The sequence below is a fragment of the Electrona antarctica genome, assembly GCF_951216825.1.
Source record: "Electrona antarctica genome assembly, chromosome: 16".
NCBI classification, from domain to species: Eukaryota; Metazoa; Chordata; class Actinopteri; order Myctophiformes; family Myctophidae; genus Electrona; species Electrona antarctica.
This window is the reverse complement of record NC_136797.1, coordinates 31,994,742-32,016,929: the sequence shown is the minus strand read 5'-3', so window position 1 is coordinate 32,016,929 and position 22,188 is coordinate 31,994,742. Positions and strand designations below refer to the sequence as shown.

The 22,188-nt window shown below is 44.3% G+C and overlaps 1 protein-coding gene across 3 annotated transcripts in view; it reads left to right on the top strand.

Moving 5' to 3' along the window:
• The window catches only part of rgs3a (regulator of G protein signaling 3a), a 227,543-nt gene that overhangs the window by 180,987 nt on the left and 24,368 nt on the right, over positions 1-22,188 (top strand). For all 3 annotated transcript variants that reach the window (XM_079524842.1, XM_079524843.1, XM_079524844.1), the window contains one exon: positions 16,003-16,076. In XM_079524842.1, the coding sequence (XP_079380968.1) occupies positions 16,003-16,076 (74 nt within the window). The remainder of the gene's footprint in view (positions 1-16,002; positions 16,077-22,188) is intronic.

Here is a 22,188-nt window from a genome sequence, read left to right as displayed (position 1 = left end):
CCACTTGGCCTTTAGTGTGGTCAACTTTTTAAGGGCACAAGGCCAAGTGCCAGGGCATGAAGGCCATCAATTAAAAAATTATTTTCCGATGAACATTGGTTCAGAACAGTGCTTCTTAAATAAATAATCACAGCTTTAAATAACAAAATATAAGTAGCTACTGTTGTAAAATATTGTAAACATGTTTTGGGGACCCAGTCCAGAGATGAAAATCATAATGAAATGGCCTAGGACCCTGTCAGGCTGTCACCCTAGGCTAATTAATATAAATTTAATTTGGGGGTCCTTGAAATTTAAATGGCTGAGGATCATTGGGTTAAACTGTGAGTTAATTCACATAAAATACAATTACAGCCTACATAACTTTTGAATAAGGGCTTGGTTTAGAAAAGCCTATATTTTGTGCTAAACTAATATATTGAATAACATGGCATTGTAGAGAGGTTAGTGACAGATAAGATCATTTCTCCATTGTGGGGCTGCACCGCTGCAGGACTGAGGACTCTGCAGTAAGTCAACACAAAGTGAAAGTGCAGCTTCAAATCAGTTTTTTGTTCTTACCTGGAGACACTGTGTGCTGTGCACAGGGGAACAATTGTTTAATTATATCCATGGTGTCTTTCTGTCGCTATCCATAATGCGACGCAAAAGTACATTTATGTTTGTTTTGGTGGGCTAGATAGATTCGGTAGATCTCCTCCTTGTATGGACAGCCACGCTGTTTCGCATTAGACAAAAGGAAATCAGCTGGACCATGTCCGACCAGCGACCAACGTTAATACATGTGACGTAGGACCGCCACACTGTCGCAACTGTAGGAAACATTGTTTTGTTTTGAGTGATAGTTGCAGTTTGACCGGATAGCTAGATTAGCTACACTAGTAGGCAGCGTGTGGGCTAAATGCCCTCTGTTTACTCTGTCAGTGCGTGTATGTGTGGCGCGGAGGAGGAGGCGTGCGGGTGTGTGTGTGTGTGTGTGTGTGTATGCGCGCGTCATGACGACCAGCGGCAGCGGGGGTAGTTATTAAGGCAAAGTACCGCAAAATAATCAAACCACTTTGCAAATGGCAACACAACTACAACACAGATTTGTTCTGCGCGGGACGTGAGGGGAACATTGGTTACCGTAATGACTGGAAAATTGCGATAAACGGTAAAATGAACTTCTGTGGGCGCCGGTCGGGGCACCACGGCCACTGTGGCCGTATGGGCATATACTTTTTCGAGGGGCACACGGCCAAAGAGAGGGGCAACGACGGCCATGGCCGCCGTGGCCGCCGTGAAATTCCTGCCCTGGCCTTGAGCCTACCTACCAATGTGGTGTTGTGGAGCTTGATCACCTCCTCCTCCTCCTTTTCTCCCCAAATTGCCAATCCCAATAAATGCAAAAGTTGCCTAGTGTGAATACTTCCACAGCCTAATTACTAAAGGATAAACTATCAGTCTTCTCCGAAATCGGTCAATGTTTGTCAACTCAGCACGTGTTGACAACGCATAGTAAACAGAAGCCGTGTGTGTGTCACACCAAAAGTGGTGACCTATAGAATCCTGTACATAGAAGCATCGCGCAATCGTCTCCCTCCCTGTGTGGGTCACGTGGTGGGCTGTGAGCAAATGGGAGAGGGAATGTAGTGTTGCCAGGTCCGCGTATTGTAAGCGAGTGGTAGTGTGTGTAAGTAGCGTGTTGAATGGCATTTTTTCTGTGCTTGTTTTCATAGACGTGGCAACAAATTAGGCGGGGGTGTCGGTGCTTGTGGCGTGTTTGTGTTTATTATTGATATTGTGTGCGAGTGTGGACGGGAGCCGGCTTTAGTGGCAGTGCGATGACAATTTTTACGCGGATGGTGTTGAGTGTGGCCGTGCGGCGCGACATGAGGAGATAGGGAACGAACGACGCGGAGGGTAAGTGTGTGACGTGTTAGTGTGTTGTTGCAGTGTGTGTTGCAGCGTGTTGCAGCGTGTCAGTGACGTAGTAGCTGGTGACTTTCTTTTCGTGGTTTGGGCATTGGGGACACCTTTTCAAATGTATAATAGATATGTTGTAAAATGCACATTGCACACACATCATTTGTAGTAAACATATGGAAACTATTTAAGCAAAAATGAATAGTCTTTCCTCTTTCAGTTATCAAATGTGTTTGCATATAGACAACCATGTCGCAGGAGTCCAAAGCTCACATGCCAATACATTTCTGCTGATATTATAGTTGCTATACTTGGCGTTTACATTAGGGTCTAACTACTACAGTATATGCAGGCCTCTAAGAATGGTGATGTCATTCCGTCTCTAAGCCTGTCACACAATTATTGCATAATCGCATGATCAGTCATTTGAGCCAATTCCAATTATGTTACAATAGTTTCCATTCGACTTGAAAACAGCTGGATGAAATTAAGAGAAATGGAATATTTCCTAATTTCCTAATTTCCATTGTCCACGTTGTTGTCCATGCTCTTTTAACCACGTTCAACCTGATCTTCCCTTTTTTGGACATTTATTTCAAAAACGTCGTGACTGCGACCCGTGCTTCAATCTTCAGACAAGGTCAAATCACAGATCTACACATACGGTAGTAGGCTATACAGTTGACCAAGACACATAAGGTGCAACATTTTTTCAAATCTTTTTTTTAAGTAGTGAGAGCATGGGACTCCGAGGACGACATTGTTGCATGGTTCCACCTTGGTCTGGCCAGGTGTAAGGAGCGCCATGGCATCTAGCGAAAATAGCCAATCTGCAAGCTCACATGAGTTTCTTTTTAGGACGTACCTTTCCTTTCAGGGGTGGTTCTGGTTATAATGGTAACGAACGTTAACAAACCAAAAGACATCACAGAACTTCACAGGTTCTGAAAAGTTCCAGGTTGTGGTATAGGTTCTGTGCTACCCTTCGTTGTGGAAAAGAACCATATACATTTCCAACTATTCGCATGATTTCAGCCTCTTACAATAAATACATTAACACTCTTTGCAAATCCAATTCACAGACGCTGGCTAATCCAAAGCTAATGAAGCTAATGCAGCCTTATTTGTTTGTTGGCAAGCTTTCGGCTGTGTGTGATTCTTGCCTAGACTAGTGAATTAGCTAAATAACTATGCTAGTGATGGAGTGTGGGAACAAACAGGATGCATTCACTACAGAAACACAGATGTTGGCATGTCGCACAATGGATATGAGTGAGGGGGGCTGAAGGCAATTCAAATAATGAATGGTTGTTTAATCACACATGGCGAGAAAATGGCATTTGAGCAACGCAGCAACTACAGTATAGCAACCATGAGTTCCTTCTGCTGCTGACTCGTTCAGCATGCAGCTTATATGCTGATTGTTCAGCTATACCATAGGTTTAACAGTTATCAGCCCTAGGGCAAATACAGCTGATGAGTAAATGAGGATTACATTTCTAGTCTATACTGTAAATCCAACTACGGTACTCATGAGCAGTGATGTGAATTTACTACATTTACGTACTGTACTTTAAGTACTGTACTCAAGTAGAATTTTTAGGTATTTTTTAATTTACTTGAGTATTTCCTATTTTCTATAATACTTTTACTCCACTACATCTTAGAGGCAAATATTGTACTTTTACTCCACTACTAATTTGAATTTTTCATTTACTAGTTACTTTGACGATTTTGAATATTATTATACAAAACGTACATTAACCACTTCAACCCTATTATACTTTGTGTATTTTCAATTGATTTGGGTATGCTGTTCAAACTTGTGACATGGAACATTCTGCCTAATGAGTACTTTCACTTTTGGTACTTTAAGATTATTTGGATGCCAATACGTCTGTACTTTTAGAATACCAGTCTAGTACATTTTGAATACCAGACTTTTACTTGTAACAGAGTCTGTCTACATTGTGGTGTTGATACTTTTACTTAAGTAAAACAAAATCAGTACTTCTTCCAGCACTGCTGAGGTGTGCCCTCCCCACATCACTGTATATAGGTACCGGCAACGGTACTGATTCGTGGGTTATATAATCGAGCGCAACATGGCTTCTATACTACCCCGAAAAGGAGTGTTTGTATCATTGTCATCAGATGCAGACATTGTGCAGAGGAGTATGATGACGACATTCTTTTCATAGATATTGGCTCGATGTCATGTAAACCTTTCCCCTAGGTCTTTTTGTCAGCAGTGCCATGCTCTGCAGCCACCCTAATGCCCCTGTGTGTGTCGCTATATTATAACCTGGCACAGGCTTGTCATAACCTGGCACAGGGCTGTGTGTGGCATCCACAGCAACGCGGCTACAACAACAACAAAAAAACAACAACTCTGTAATGCTTGGCCAATACGGGACATGATCCAGAAGGCCCCGCTGGTGTCATCTGCCGTGCGCACGTCTGGGTGATTGAATGCATGTGTGTGCCACTGGTCTGGTCGGCATATGATTGCATCAGTGTTGCGGAGCACTTGAATATGGATGGTCTCTGTCGGGGTATGTCCAAAACGCTTCACCTTTCAGGATTCAAATTCAAAAGTATCACGAGTAGCAGATCTACTTTTGATGCTTTTGTGTGGCGCTGTATCAAGTAGGGCAGGGGTATTCAACTGGCGGCCAGCGGGCTAAATGCGGCCCGCGGGGCGCCCCCTTGTGGCCCCTGGAACAATTACCAAAAAAACGTTTTTATTTTTATTTTCCATTGAAGGTTTTCCCACATTGAAAGTTACAGGTATGGTGTGTGCGATATGAAGTGTGAGATTGCCATAATGACAGTAATCCTTAATCATATTCCATCATATTCAAGGGCTTTTGGAGAGAAATGAGACTTCCATTCACTTTAGACTAGACTAGAGCACTGCAAAGGGCAGGTGTGTGTGTGTGTGTGTGTGTGTGTGTGTGTGTGTGTGTGTGTGTGTGTGTGTGTGTGTGTGTGTGTGTGTGTGTGTGTGTGTGTGTGTGTGTGTGTGTGTGTGTGTGTGTGTGTGTGTGTGTGTGTGTGTGTGTGTGTGTGTGTGTGTGTGTGTGTGTGTGCATGTGCGCGTGCGCGCGCAACCAATGTTACATTTGTACATTCTCAGAGTTAAATGAACACTCTTGTGTTGTCTATCTTGCATGACTGGCGAACATGCAAGGGGATCGCTGTGTACTTCCGCTGCATGCCAGCTATGTGGTCTCCCATCAGCAACTGTGTATAGCACGCACACACACAGCACTCACACACACAGGAGCACGGTTAACCCTAACCCTAACCCCACACAGGAGTAATCTCAACATTGTACTCAAGTACAACACTTGAGTAAAGGTACTTTGTATCACTGATGCTATATTGATAATATAAGACTGACAAACTCACTTAAAACTAAAAAGTACTATATATACTACAGTATATGGTGGTAATAAGAGTGGATGTGAATAGTATTAAATTACATATCTCTCAGAGAGATGGACTGGGTGTTATGAAAAAGAACATTCAGCTTGTGAAACCAGTGTAAATCAAGTTATCTACTCCTGAAACCAATCTCAGACATTTTCCCCAAGTTGAAATAATGATTTTATTAAATCCGTGCAGGCTTTGAATTTGAAGAGTGCCATTGTTTCACCCACCGACCCGTGTTAAGCTGTGGGGACATGACACTATATTTGGACACCAAACAACTGCCAAGGGTGCTCGTGAATAGGAGTTTTGTGCATGATTAAATAACGCACACTGTCTTTCTCTGAAATCTGAGGGGTTATAAAAAAAATAAAGTTACTACGGCTAAGGCTTGTGGTTTGCATCTATTTCACTGGTTCTCAAACGTTGTAACTTCAATGACCCCTATATTACTTTGAGAGTGTTTAAATGGAACCAAATTCCATTAGAATACTTTTACTTGATTGAGTAGGGATAGGGATATTTGCGCTAATTCGTGTAAAAGCACAGATGTAGCCCAGGGCATGCTCTAATGATTTAGCGAGGGCGCCCGAGCCAGCGACCTTCGGGGTCGCCACAATGACCAGATCCATATGGCCACCATGAACAATCAATATAAGGCAACATTTTCTAGATTTCATTATGCTTTAAGTAGCATGTGACATGTCAAACTAGGGGGTTTTCATGATTCTTAATCCATTCCTAGCATTAATTTTGCACAAAAAACACTCATTGGGCTAAAAACGGCCATAGCTGTCATCACAAATGTGACGAGGTCAGCACATTTCGGCAAGTGGGCAATTTATGTTGTAAATTGAGATTATTATTACAAAACAAACATTTACCACTTAAGCCCTATTTTGTACTTGTTCAGCAATTTTCAATTTTCTTTTATACATTGTGAAATACTTTTGAAATGGGACATTCTGCATAAGGAGTACTTTTGGTAATTTTGTACTATTATAGGTTTGCACTACTTTTGTATTTTGTACTTTAAACTCAAATTATTTATTTTGTACAGGACGTTTCTTGTAGCAGATTTCTACATGGGTTACTGCGACATTTACTCAAGTATAAAAAACGAAATACTGTAGGAGTACTTTTTCCCCCGGTGTAGTGAAGTCAGTTGTTCCATGACGGCCGAGGTGTTGTTTGCCTCTGCGGCGAGTTGGAAGCGTTGACCTCTTGTGTGACCTCTGTCACGAGCGAGTGGATGAGCCGCATCATTCCACGGCTACCGTCACGGCTGGAATCTGGTTTGCACCATTCCTGACGCTCGCTCTTCCATATTTACCCTTCCATTCCATACGCTATGCCACGCTTCTCTGGGAGAGCTTATGGGGTATTCCACCAAGCAGCTTATGGCAGAACTTCACCTTTGCAGATTGCAGAATCGCTGCAAATAGACGCACAGGTCAGACCAGGAGGGGGGGTGGGCGTTACAACACTGGTTCTCAATGTTGGGACCGCCAGCAGCCAAGTGGACGCATACGGATTAGAGACTCTTAACAGGTCTATAACTCTCAGTTAAGTCTGAGAGTGTATGAAATGGACCCGTAAAGATCCATTTGGTTCCATTCATACACTTTCAGTGTTAAATTCAAACTATATGTAGATATTTTTTTTTCTCTATCCACGACATGTTTCTCCTTGCTGCCCCCCCAACCCCCCCCAACCCGCCCAATCACCCACTTCTTTACACCTGTATTGTGATGTGACAATTTGATTCTGAGAATATTTACTGTGTAAATGGCCGATAGATAATAAAAATCAAGTTTGCACACCTGCAAAGGTATGCACACGTGGTCACGCGCATACACACCTGCACGCATGCATGCATTATTTGCTGTTGCCGTGATGATTCACTTTCAGAAGCTGAAGTATCGAGCCATAGCTACTAAATTGACCATGGAGACAGTGCTTGCATGTCTCTAAGTAATCCACTCCTTCAAGAATGCTTCACAAGCGTCCGTCCTGCAAGGACCTACGGCCCAAATGATCAAAGATGACTACGTTTCGTACTAACAGGGGATCCTTTGATCGGAAAAGCCCGCAGGAATGTTGATAACATTTTAAATGGATAGCCGGCATGGCATTCATGCATGGGGGGGACGGAGACGGAGTGTTGTGTGGACATTGTTCAGTGACATCCTGTCATGTGATATACCGGAAGTATTTTGACAGGAAGCAGCCGTCTCCTAAGTGGGGCTGGATAACAGTAGGCTGAGGAGGGTCCGATTAAAGGAGCAAATACACACACGCACGCACGCACGCACGCACGCACGCACGCACGCACACACGCACGCACGCACGCACGCACACGCACGTGCACACGCACACACAGGTCAGGTCGCACAATGTCAGGAAGCTGACAGGTCTAACGTGTCGTTTTGCAACAAGACGGTAGAAAATGGAATGAGAGAGAGAGTGTTGCCCTGAAGGGAAAAATAAGTCCACAACACACTGAGTCTGAGTCCACAACACACTGCACATGCCAGAGTACACAAAGAACTACACAGACTCCACCATTTGTTTTCATATGAAAATACTGCAATGGTACTCAAACCTTTTCATGTCATGACACCCCCCAATGTATTATTTATTTGGCCGCGGACGCCATCTGAAAATATTTAGTGCCAAGCACATGTTGAATGTTTCAAAACATAATTCAAACTTTTCCTCATTGTGTCGAGATTTTTTGATAATAGCAGATCTACAAATTCACTATGCGTTGCGACAGGGCCGGTCCTGAGCAATCTGGCGCCCCAAGCAGGATTTTTCGCGGCGCCCCCCCCCCCCCCCCCCCCCCCCCCCCCATTGAGGAGACACTGTGGAGGCACTGGGGGGACAGTGGGGACACTGTGGAGGCACTGGGGGTCCATTGGGGAGGCACTGTGGGGACACTGGGGAGGCTCTGTGGAGGCACTGGCAGGACACTGGCACTGGGGAGACACTGGGGAGGCACTGGGGGGGCACTGGGGAGGCACTGGGGGGGCACTGGGGGGACACGGTGCAGACAGAGTTGGGACAGAGTAAAAAAAAAAAAAAAAAAAAATGTTCACAGCTATTTATAGACTCCCCAGGTTTATTTATTAATATTATTCTGTGCCATGCAGTCATGCAGTTGTTTTCTGAACTTGTTTGTGTAAGCAAAGCAAAGCAAAGTTACTATATTTACCCAGGGTATCTGGGCTAAGCTCAAGAACTTGTTTCCAGCCAGGCCCTGCTCATAGAACATTTCATGGTAGTGGTTCAATGCCTTGCTCAAGGGCACTTCAGCGGTGGTAATTTGAACGTGTCGGACCGCTGATTCGCAATCCGTTCGGCCACTGCGAAGTAAGTAAGCCTTGCCGAGCCATATGTGGCCCATATAGGGTCTCCTGTTTCTGTACTAGCCGTGGCTTGCTGTACTGTACAAATCCATTCCCCAGCCCAGCCATGATGTACAAGTACACCCCCTGGACATAACACTAGTATATCGCAGGGACTTACCCCCAACCCAACTCCTTGATGCGTTGTGCCAAGGGGAGAGGCATTGGGTCCCATTTGTATAGTCTTTGGTCAGAGTTGTTCCGATACCGAAACCAGTGTTGGGTCCATTTGGTTACAGACCTGTAAGGATCCTAATTTGTTCCCATTGTATGTACTCTGTCAGAGTTACAGACCTGTAAGTGGCTCAGATCCTCTGCCTGATGGCCTCAAAAGTCTAATATCTCCCCCAGTCCAGGGGGATATCCCTTTGGTCTAGTGGCTAAGATGTTGGACTTTCACGCGGGAGGCCCGAGTTCGAATCCTGTGCGTTACATAAGGATCCATTTGGATCCTTTTAGGAACCCCAAGTGGACCTCACTATGAAAACCACTGTCGGAGATTTTTTGAACTGTGCCTAACCACTCCAATGACTGGCCGACTGGTCTGTCTGTCTGTCTGTCTGTCTGTCTGTCTGTCTGTCTGTCTGTCTGTCTGTCTGTCTGTTGAGGACGAACAGCTGCAATACCGCTGACAGCCAGCCAGCGGTGTAGTTGAGCAGCCTAAAGGGCCATTCACACTGAGCACTATAACTATAACTGCAGCCAGCCATGCCAGCCGTGTTGTTGTTTTAATTACACACTGTCATCGGGTAGGTACTCTGTATCGCTTTGTAACGCAGTCATTGTGAGCTTGCAGATCTGCTATCTATTTGAAAACTGGTGAAATGGGACCTTCTGCATACTGAGTACTTTTACTTTTGGTACTTTAAATATATTTTGATGCCGGAACTTGTACTTGTAACTATTTCTGCAATCGGGTATTGATTAGTTTTGCTACTTAAAGATGGAGTGCCGTGATTTTTTTCCACCCTAAAACATAATCATCAGGTCTTATTATTGTTATGGAGGTATAATTTTTTCAAAAAAGTGTACATTATTTGTTAAAATGTTGTTTGTATGTGGGCACGCCCACCAGTTCATTAAGTATGCCTGGTTTGCCTGGTGGGTGGTGATGGGTGGTGATCCACCTGAACTGAAGCCGCACCCACAGCTGTGGTTGTATGATAAAGGGGGAGGGTTTAGGGGAGGGGCTGATAGTGTGATGTCACTATATTACTGTTTATTTCATTGGCCCGTTTGACTGTCAAGGGTTCAGCCTCCAGGAAGAAACCCTAAATACAAAGTTAATACACATAAAAACAACTCCAGGGTGTCTAATGAAGTGCTGTCACCTCATAGACACATGAAAAACTGGAAAATACAAAAATTGTGGCACTCCATCTTTAAGTAAAACAATGTGAGTACTTCTTCCATCACTGTGTGTGACGGTCTGTTGCTTCGGTTCAGCTGTTAGGTCATGTGTGTTTGCAGATTGGGTGCACGTGTTGGCCCGTATGTGGGCACGTATTTTACTAGGGATTTTTCCGATACGTGCTCGCCCATATGATTGACTCTCCGCACGTGCATGCAATGTATATAATTGCATGCAAGTAAGTGTGTGTGTGCCCAGCAGAGGCACGTGCGCGAACCGTCACACTTATTGGCAAGCTGTGTGTGTGTGTGTGTGTGTGTGTGTGTGTGTGTGTGTGTGTGTGTGTGTGTGTGTGTGTGTGTGTGTGTGTGTGTGTGTGTGTGTGTGTGTGATCTGCACAGCACATCTTATCAGGGCTCAGCAGTGTGTGGACATCTGTATCCCTCGAGGCGGCCGTACAGCCTTGTGTTCCTTGGCAAACTCTGTGTTTTCTTACTGTCTTCAGTGAACTGAAGCATGGAGAATCTCTACTGTATGTGTGCACACGCACACGCACACGCACACACACACACACGCACATGCCCATGTTGCATTACTATACTCTTGAAGACATCAACATTTAGGACAGCAATTAGTACCACTAACACTAACCCTTCAGGAGAAAATAACCGATTTTCGCGCTGCAACGCGTTGTGAGCTGGTAGATCGGAGCACGATATCGGCACTCATCTTAAGTGTAAATCAGATATAACTCCAACCCTAAGCCCTAAATCTAACCCTCTAAATGTCTCATCCAAACCTTGAGCTGAATCTGTTCCTGATCGTAAGCCTGACTCCCTTTAATCTCTTTTTATGAACCATAAAACAACTATTTCTCTTGTGAGCGCCGTCCAGTAGAATGGTCCTCACAGCGTCTATCTGTTCAAACTCTGCTACACATGTGGGGACATTTGACTGGCCTGGCCCTCACAAGTATAGTAATCCAAGCACACGCGAGCACACACAACGCACGCACGTACGCACACACTCACGCACACACGCACGCACTCACGCACGCACGCACGCACGCACGCACGCACGCACGCACACATCCAGTACCGAGGTTATATTTAGAGAAGAGTTGGCTTAGACTCGTTTCACTGGCCTTACCAGACATACAGCCGTTCTACTGTGCAAGAGGTGGTGTGTGTGTGGGGGGGGGGGGGGGGGGTGTAGCAGTGATTCTCAACCCGTTTAATTTCAAGGACCCTCAGTTTGACACGCATTAGTCTGCGGACCCCCATTTAATGGCATTTCTATCTCTGAGAGTGTACAAAACTACAAATGGACCCGTTAGGGTCATTTGGTATACACTCTCAGAGTTACAGAACCATAAGGGTCCATTTGGTTACAAACTATCATTTAGCTGGGGACCCCCTGGAACTCCGTCAAGGACCCCTGGGGGTCCCCAGACCCCACTTAGGGAACCACTGTGCTAGAGCACTGTTTCACAATCTACAGCGTACAATTCTATGTTTTGCACTAGAGACCTGCGGAGGGCAGATTTAACCGCGGTCATTCAAATATATTGTAAATTAATATGGGATAAACCGCGGGTGAAATAATGCAGGAAATAAATGAATGGCATCTATCTATAGGCTTATTATAGCTTTTAAAACGCACAAAATCTATGCAAAATCTCGCAATCCACAACCACCCACAATCCGCGGGTGATTGCGGATTTATGAATTGGAATAATTAATGAATGCGGTCGGATAACGGGTGGATTATAAATATGCACACACGGATTCGGGTGACAAAAAAGCTCATCCGCAGGTCTCTATTTTGCACCCTTCCGTCCGTGTGTGTCCCCGTCTATCTGCGACCAGCTAATCTAAGGCACTGTTGGCGGCCCGGCCGCTGCCAAACTGTGTCTGTGCAAACACTCTCCCTGGATGCCAGAGCAGAACCTCTGCCCCCAATTATTATCTGCCTGTTATAGCGCCACCATGAGGCAGATCTTTGCAAAACACGTTTATATTACTCCTACAGATTTTGTCAAAAAATCACGCAAATCGGTACACAGAATCTCTGTAGTCATGTGATCAACACGGATCTGTCCGATTGTCCATATTCCATCCTGATTTGCTAAGATTGGCTTCCAAAGTTTTCAGGATTGGTCAGTTTTGAACAGAATGCCTCAAATCATGAACGCAGCGTGTGATTTCCCACTAGACCGAGGACCCCCCCCCCCCCCCGGATTGCAGTGAAAGGCCTAAGGAGAAATAGCACCCATTTCAAATTGGCTTATTTTAGTGCCACCATTCTGAGAGTGTACAAATGGAACCATTTTGTACACTCTCAGAGTTACAGACCCGTAAGTGTCCCTTTCAACCCCCTAGTGGACCCATGTGGACGCTGAGAATCAACTAGAGAGCATGCAATCAGTCTGTACTTGTTGGAATGCTGTGTGTGTGTGTGTGTGTGTGTGTGTGTGTGTGTGTGTGTGTGTGTGTGTGTGTGTGTGTGTGTGTGTGTGTGTGTGTGTGTGTGTGTGTGTGTGTGTGTGTGTGTGTGTGTGTGTGTGTGTGTGTGTGTGTGTGTGTGTGTGAGAGAGAGAGAGGGCAAGATTTATAACTTATCAGTCTTAAGAATACGCCTACCATGTGCAGTAACTTTGGCTATTTTAGCACAAGAAAAGCTTGTTCTGTACTGTACGTTTTTGACTCTATTACAGGACATTCCGATCTGTTACATTTAGTCTCTGGTCTCTCATAAGGAGACCTTGTTGAATACCCAAACATCTATAATGGAATGAAAATAAATGTGGATAGCCACATTTTTTGTGGCCACTTACAACTTGGTGTCCCTATTTTGCGCATTTCATTATGTTAAAGGGGCATTCCACTCATTTTACTATGTCATTAATATACCTTAGAGCTGTTGTGTGGAAATAATAAAAAAGTCCCCCCATTCTGTGTTTCCTAGAACTGGAGATCTGAAAAAGATCATTAACATCGTGAAACACATCTTGATGATGTCATCAAGATGCGTTTCACCATGTTAATGATTTTTTTCATACCAGAGACTAAATGTAACAGATCGGAATGTCCTGTAATAGAGTCAAAAACGTACAGTACAGAACAAGCTTTACTTGTGCTAAAATAGCCAAAGTTACTGCACATTGTAGGCGTATTCTTAAGACTGATAAGTTATAAATCTTGCCCTCTCTCACACACACACACGCACACAGCTCTAACGTATATTAATGACATAGTAAAATGTTGAAAATGAGTGGAATGCCCCTTTAAGTATACATCATATGTTCAAAAATGGAAAATAATTGTGAGCTTGTGGAACTGCTAACCCCCCCTCCAAATACAAATACAGTATATTTGGTATCTGCGATTTTGCGAGAAATCCTGCAACTTTGGAAAGCAATGTGTTAGTCAATCAGGATGGTATATGAAAAATTGGACGCATCCGTCTTGATCACATGACTATGGAGATACCATGTGCCGATTCACGTGATGTTTTGACAAAATATGTAGGAGCGATATCAAAACACATGTGTTTTGCAATAATCTGCCTCCTGGAGCTATAACAGGCCGATCTGAAAAATTCAAGGCAGAGGTTCGGCTCTGGCGGACACACGGACGGACCCTGGCAGCTTCAGTGGTCCAGGTCTGTGCGTTATCCAAACAAGATCCTGATTGGATGAAATTGGCGACGCAAACAGCTGGAGAGATGGGACGACCCCTATTATTGAACAAATAATAGAACAGAGCTTTAACAGAACAGAGCTTTAACTGTTTAACAAACAAACCAAATATGGCATCATCATATATCACTTCCCCTACCTAAGTACAAAACCTGAGTGTCTCTTCCACGACTGCCAGATACAATCACTTAGTAAAGGACTAATGTTTTCCCGAAACCCACAAACCTCCCCATTAAGACGAGGTGGAATCAATGGGTTCCTGTAGACCTGTCAGCATGTTGTAAATGACTTCTAAGAAAGTCCATTTTGAGGATGTATGAAAAATGTAGTGTTCAGCTGTTTATTGACGTGTGGGTTGTAATGTGAGTTGTAAATTGACTTAATTAGTGCTTCTGCTATTGACGATGGCATCAGATGGGATGGTTAGGGGTGGGGCCGGGTCGTGACCTATTGGCACGGGCTGCATGTGTTTGTAGTCAAGCCTTTCATCTTACAGAACAATCTAATTGGCTTGTATTGTTTATGACAGTATCAAAACGATCCCATTACAATATAATAGGTTCTAGAATGAATGTCTTGTTTAATTAGCAATGTGCCAGGCTTCCTACAGAGGAGATTCTAATCCGATGAAACTGTATATGTCTATTATCATAGCTTTTGTTTATTGTTAGGGTTAGGGAGATGATCACAAGGGAACATGCTGTAATACGCTAAAGTATAAAATAGGCTTGCATTGCGCATGGAGCAAGCGCTGGAGAAATATTGGTTCACTGATCAGAGCCCTGCCCCCCGCCGCCCCTCCCCTCCCATCCCCTCCCATCCCCTCCCCTCCCTGGTAGAAAACAGCGGAAGAAACTGGCATCATTATATTGAGAGTGACGCCCCTCTGCACTGTAGTTCACTCCCACTCCTAGACCAGGAAATGTATCTCGTTCCCCCAGGCTTTCATTTTTTGAGCCATAGCGTAAATACAAGCCTGGGTAGTGAAGGGTACCGAGGCTAATTAGGCTTTAGCTGATCAACTTTCACATCTACATACTGCAGTGCAGTGGTCATGGGCGTCACACCCATATACAGTATGGTGAGTACGACGCAACACCCCCACTCTCACAGATCTGTGATGTCATCCCCCTACTTTGACTGGCTGTTTTTTTTTTTTTTTGCTCATCCCACACTCTGTGGCTCAAGAGGTAGAGCAGGTGGTCCAATGATCCATGAGTCGGCGGTTCGAATCCCGGCTCCTCCTGTCTACATGTCGAAGTGTCCTTGGGCAAGACACTGAACCCCAAATTGCTCCCGATGTGCTGGTTGGTACCTTGCATGGCTTCCTCTGCAATCGGTGTATGAATGTGTGTGTGAAATGGGTGAATGTAATGCGCCTTGGATAAAGGCGCTATATAAATGCACCATTTACCTTGGATAAAGGCGCTATATAAATGCACCATTTACCATTTACCATTTACACTCATCCCCTCCCCACGCTCATCCCCCCCACCTTGAGATGCCCTATGACACCCCTGGCACGGGTTCCTGACTATTTCTGGACCAGGGACCACTTTTAAATCTCAAAAGCGTTCGCGGTCAACCACTTAACCCATTGGCATTTGTAAAAGGACAAAAAAAATGAAAGAGGAAGAAAAAATATGAACATAATAAATGTCATACTTTAAACTTTCACTGAATTTGAAACTTCAGTGAAGATAGAGCCCATGCAGTGCTGAAACCAAAGTATGTTCAATGCAAATGTACAATAAGGTTTTGGCACGCACGCACGCACGCACGCACGCACGCACGCACGCACGCACGCACGCACGCACGCACGCACGCACAAACACAAACTCTCTCTCTCTTTATCCATGTGAGACCATCTGTGACCATGCCGTAGCTCAGATTAAACTGTACTCTCACAATACAATGGGCCATTCTTTAGGCTGGTCTCTCTCTCTACCCCCCCCCCCCCCCCCTCCTTTAACATTATAGCTATACAGTAGGAAGCCAATAGCTATAGCTAGCTTTCTGACTGTGGAGTGTAAAGCAAAGCAAAGTTACTATATTTACCCAGGGTAACTGGACTAAGCATCAGATACTTGTTTACAGCCAGGCCCTGCTCATAGAACATTTCATGGTAGTGGTTCAATGCCTTGCTCAAGGGCACTTCAGTGTGTACATGATGCATTCTGCTCTCCTTCCTCTCCCTGCAGCTGAGCTCCGGGTCCCCGGCGTGCAGCTGTGAGCTTGACCCCAACGGCACCAAGAAGAAGTCTAAGAAGAACCTGTAAGTACTTGAAGCTGGTCTTATCTAAACTGTTTGGGTCGGGTTTCTACAGCCCAGGAACACGTTGCAACTGAAAGGTTGGACCACATTAATCACATTTAGGCCTGACCTCGAAATGTATAAAATGTCTTCTAAATCCTGTTTTTTCTGTCAGGATTTGTGCCACATTTTTACGATTTTTCAAAAATAGCAGACCTACAAGCTCGTAGCGCGCCACTCGGTGGCGTGCTATGAGCTTGTAGATCTGCTATTTTTCAATAGCTAAATTATAACATAATGTTTAAAACACCTTAAGGGGTTCCCGCCCAAAATGGGTTAATCACATTTACTCTGGCCTCCCTATTTTGGCCAGGTGGAAAAAAAGTTCCAAATGTTTTCAAACGTTTCCACATTTCAACATGCATTTCAACTTCCGAGCTAGAGAACCACCTACCTATTGGTTTCTGAACTGTCTGCAGCCCACCAATGAGAGACAGCGTGATCAGACGGAAATGGTACCATCTTATAATGAGCATTATAGAGGCCTAATTGTATAAAACTAAGGTTGAACATGGAAGAATGGGTGTTGTATTTAACACGGGGCGGGGCGACTGTGGCTCAGGAGGTAGAGCAGGTCGTCCAATGATCCATGGGTCGGCGGTTCGAATCTCCTCCTCCTCCTGTCTACATGTCGAAGTGTCCTTGGGCAAGACACTGAACCCCAAATTGCTCCCGATGTGCTGGTTGGTACCTTGCATGGCTTCTGCCGCAATCGGTGTATGAATGTGTGTGTGAATGTAATGCACAATCTATGTAAAGCGCCTTGGATAAAGGCGCTATATAAATGCACCATAAATGCACCATAAACATGGTAACCCTCTCCATCAACATTTAGCTACAGTCAAGGAAACAATTAAAATGTTAATAGACTACTAAAGTGAACAGGGGAGAAGGAAAGAGAGATGACAGGGAGACAAAAAAAACTACTAGTCCTTTAAAATAGCATATTAATTCTGTCCTGCAGTGTAAGGTATAATGTCCCATAGAGTTTAGAGTTTAACAGTTCCATAAGTTGAAAGGCTTTCATCAGGGAGTCTTCATTGCCCATCTTCATCAGAACTTCAAGCGCAATCAATGGGTATGATTTTCCTGTGATGTGGGACATGCTATTAAATGCATAGATGTCTTTGTACTGTCAGAATACATCAGAATACCCAGAACTAAACCTGCAAGACACAAGCCTCAATTAAACTACTGTATTGTATCAACCATAGATATTATAAGAAATAGATGCCTCACTGGCCGTTGCAGTTAATTGGAGCGACGTGTATCCCAATGAAGGCGGAAGTGCAGTGCTGAAGGCTTTTTTTTTTTTTTTAACAAATCTTTATAACAGTCATGACAATATACATTACAATACAAAACAAGACAAACAAACAAACACAAACAACAAAGTTATTAACAATACAACATCAGAGCCAGGGGGGATTAGATTACTAACAGAAAACATTAAAGAGTGAACACAAAACAACAGTTCTCCGCAGCTTTCTTATTTAGAAGTGCTGAAGGCATTTCCTGAAGGCGACTGCGTCGCTGCCCAAGCGACGTCACTCATGCGACTCCTCCATGTCTCTCGCTGTCACTCAAGTGACTACTGGCCAATCACAGCGCGTCTTTTACGGGACTTATGTTACGCAGCTTCCGCTAATGCTTTGCAAGGAATGTCGGGAAAATTGTGCCTTCAATGGTGACACGCGCCTCAGAGCCGGAAAGGGCGTCTACGTATATATGTCTATGGTATCAACAGTGTTGTACTTCCAAACCAATGATGAGTTCATTCAGTGCTCAGCCTCAGTGATAGGATAATCAATGTATAGATTACATTCTTAAATGATTGTTGGCTGAATCAATTCACAATGTTAGATGTGAAAGGATCAGTAAGCTCACAGGGTTCCTAAACAGATCAGTCAGTCACACCTTACTGGGAAAGCATCCGTGTCATTTTACATTTTAGCGTTGGCTATATTCAAAAATAGCAGATGTACAAGCTCACAGCACGTCACTGCCATATGCAGCGCTGCAAGCATGTGTACATCTGCTATTCTTGAACAAGTGTTTTTTAATCATTTTGAATTTCCTGTTCTGGAGGGGTCCCAGGCACAAAACATTTTCTTTGACATTTTCCTTGAAACGAAAAGGTTTGAGAACTACCGATTTAGAAGGAATTTGTAGAATCAGCCTCAGGTCTTGATATTTTAAGAGAGATTGAGAGGTACAGTGAATTTAAGCTCATCACTAGTGGTGTGCTGTGTGTGTGTGTGTGTGTGTGTGTGTGTGTGTGTGTGTGTGTGTGTGTGTGTGTGTGTGTGTGTGTGTGTGTGTGCGTGTGCGCGTGCGTGTGCGTGTGCGTGTGCGCGTGCGTGTGCGCGTGCGTGCGTGTGTGCGTGCATGCACGTGCGTGCGTGTGTGTGCGTGCGTGTTTGTGTGTTGCACATGTGTTCACGCCTCATTGATTTATCAGCTGTCCATGCATGCTTCAGTTCATTGGGATGAAAGCAGACTTCACACCTCAGAGACAGTAAAGCCCATGATAGCTGCCCTTTGGTCTTCTATTGTTTAGTTAACTGACACGTTATGTCATTAAGATTCCACAGATTGCTCACCTTTTACCCCCTCGTTTCTTTTTATTTTGTTTTATTTATTTGTATATATATTTATTATTTTATTTGATCAAATTAGACACAGGTGGTATGGTAAACATTATAATTGTATTTTTGACGCAACTATTGTGACATGACTTCAGGATATGAGATAATGTTACCTAGTTGTAACAACCGAAATGAAATGGAGCTCATATAAAGGGGTAATCAAGTAGAGATAAATGATGATAGATAATGAAATGGAGCTCATATAAAGGGGTAATCAAGTAGAGATAAAAACATCATCTCTGATTAACATACAGTATAACCTCTCCTCTCTTATCACTGTAATTCTCTGAAAGGAGGCTTTCTCGCTTTCAAAGCAAATAAAAATGCAATCAAATGAAAAGACCGGGAAAGCCTATATGTTGTTATACCTTTAAAACTGGGAAAGCATCTGTGTTATTGTCTCCACCAGGCCGAAGGCATGGGGAGAGAGTATGTTTTGCACTCCGTCCGTGTGTGTGTGTGTGTGTGTGTGTGTGTGTGTGTGTGCGTGTGTGTGTGTCCGTCCTTCCGTCAGTCCGTTACCAGCTAATCTCCGGCACCGTTAACCCGGTCGATGCCAAACTTTGCACACACACTCCCTGGATGCCAACGATGAACCTCTGCCCCACATTTTCCAGAACGGCCTGTTATAGCGCCACCGTGAGGCAGCTTTTCACATTTTTTACCTGAAACTGCACCGATCTGCGTGAAACGTTGCATGCACACTCCCTAGAGGCCAAGGACAAACCTTTGACCTGCATTTTCCGCATCTGCCCTTTATAGCGCCACCAGGAGGCCGACTTTTGTAAAACACATTACTCCTCCAGATTCTGTCCAAAAATCTCACAAATCGTTACACAGTATCTCTATGGTCATGTGCTCAAGTCGGATCTGTCCGATATTTCATATTCCATCCTAATTGGCTATAATTGGCTTTCACAGTTTGCAAGATTGCCCCGTTTTGAACAAAAGCCTCAAATCATGAACGCAGCATGCAATTTACGTGAAATCTTTCACACATTTTCTTGCTAGGCTGAGGAATATATCCCACCCTTTTCACATTGGCCTGTTATAGCGCCACCAACAGGTTGATTTTTGCAAAACACATTTTTGGAACAAAATGCCTCAAATCATCCAATTGCCATCAAAGGCGTATGAAGAAATGGCACCCTTTTCACATTGGCCTATTATAGCGCCACCAGGAGGCCACAACCTGACCTGCCCTGGTGGAGACCTGTGCCCCGAGGGGCACTTTTTCTAGTTTTATATGTTGATGTACTGTAGCAACATGATTATTTTCAACGTTTTTCGGAAAACATTAGAATGTAGAAGATTTAGAAGGCGTTTTTAAAATCGGCCTCAGGCCTAAATTAGTTAATTTGTAGTGGTGACTACTACCTGTTATCACACTGACAATCAGCTGGACATTCCCAGAGTTCCCCGTTTGACTCTGTGAGGAAGACGCACGTGGAAACGTCAGTCAGTCACCCCTGCAAAATAGTAAATACTTGCAGACCAGTATTTTATCTGTCCTAAAGTGCCCAGGTATTATTCTCTCTGATTCAAGTTGTCCCTGTTGACCACCGACGAGCCCTTCCGCCTTCAACTGGCTGAAGCTCGCTGTACTTGCCTCTTTGTCCCTAATCAACTGGACATCTCTCTGCCACAGGAATTTTAACTGGTTTGTCAGATGTCTTTAAGAGATCCTATTCAGATAATGAAGCGGAAGCTTTAGTCTTTCTTGACACCCCGGGCCGTGACACCTAGCTCCTGTCAATGTTTTGTTTTGTTTTGCAGGGACTCGTTTATTCAGCTGATACATTAGTGTTACGGTAGTGTTAAATGCCCAGAAGTGAAGTGGCATGTGCCACACCTGTTCTATCCATTGTGTGTGTGTGTGTGTGTGTGTGTGTGTGTGTGTGTGTGTGTGTGTGTGTGTGTGTGTGTGTGTGTGTGTGTGTGTGTGTGTGTGTGTGTGTGTGTGTGTGTGTGTGTGTGTGTGTGTGTGAGAGAGAGAGAGAGAGAAGGACAGAGAGAAAGTCAAGCATCATAAATCGCGGGGTGTTGTTTGGCTCTAGGCTACAGGTACAGGTACAAGTAGCACAATGTTGGTGTGGTTGATGTTTCACAAGACTACTGCATGCTAATGACAAAAATACATTATACAACAAGATGATAATAGATACATACTGGATCCACATACTGGATTGAAAAATAAACCTAAAAATAGGGGTAAAAATGTAAAAGACACTTTAAAAAACAACACAATTCAGCAATGGGTAATGTGCAGGACTAGGTGGGAGGAAAATAGACTACATGTTGAGTTATGGTGGATACATATGGACACATACAGTTACAGTATCAACGTGAGCGCGTGCGTTTCTCAATCAGTAGATTATAATTAGCCCCTTTTATGCAGCCTGTTTAAGGAGGGGATGCATGTTGTTGTTGTGCCTTTTTATTACCCCTTGCTGTTCCGTATAGAAAGTTCGTAGGTGGAATCAGGGGTCATTGTTGTTGTTCCGCCGTCCAGCCAGCGGCGGAGGTAGTCATGGAGCCGAATGGACGTCTGTGTGAAGAGGACAGCTGGCGGGGTGGGACAGGGGTGGGACCTTACCTTCTGCCCCCACCGGCTCCCTGCTTCTCTGCAACCCCCCTTGCAATATGTGTTTCTGATCGCACAAACATCAAACCAATAGGCCTATTGGACTGTAATATTACGCATCAACATCTCACACACACACACACACACACACACACACACACACACACACACACACACACACACACACACACACGTGCGCATGTACGCAGGCCCATCTTTTTTACGCGCATTTTAAAACAATTTCAACCACAACCGTCCAATCCACGAAAATGGGTGAGACACGAGTCTCAGTCTTGACCTTACTTGGAATTGGCAACAGATTCAATCAGTTTACCATAAATGAATGGGCCTAGTTCATACAAACAACAGTCTTCTGAGTCAGTATTTTGTGAAATAAATGCGTGTGGTGGAGATTTACGGGAGATTTATGACCCCTCGCGGGTGTCAGTGTCAGGGAGCCGAGGCTACATTCCGGGAGACTCCCGGAGCTACCGGCATGTCTGAGAATCTACCAACAACTGCTGTCATCTTAAACAGCAATAACAGTGTAATAACAGTGTAACACTAGACTCTGACGCTGCTGTGTTCCGCTTCCAGAACGCTGACGCCACGCAAGGGGGGAGGCTTTGTTTGGTTCTGCGTAAAACAAAAAACAAGGATGGATCTTCTTTACGTCACTCTTGCGGGGTCAATGTTTCGTTTTAGACGTGGGGGCTGATAGCGCCATTAAGGTTATCTGACTAACGTTGGGAGATCAAATCGGGTGACATCAGAGGCGAAGTTTCATGTTTAAATGCCCAGATGTTAAGGTGCATGCATGCGTGTGTGTGTGTGTGTGTGT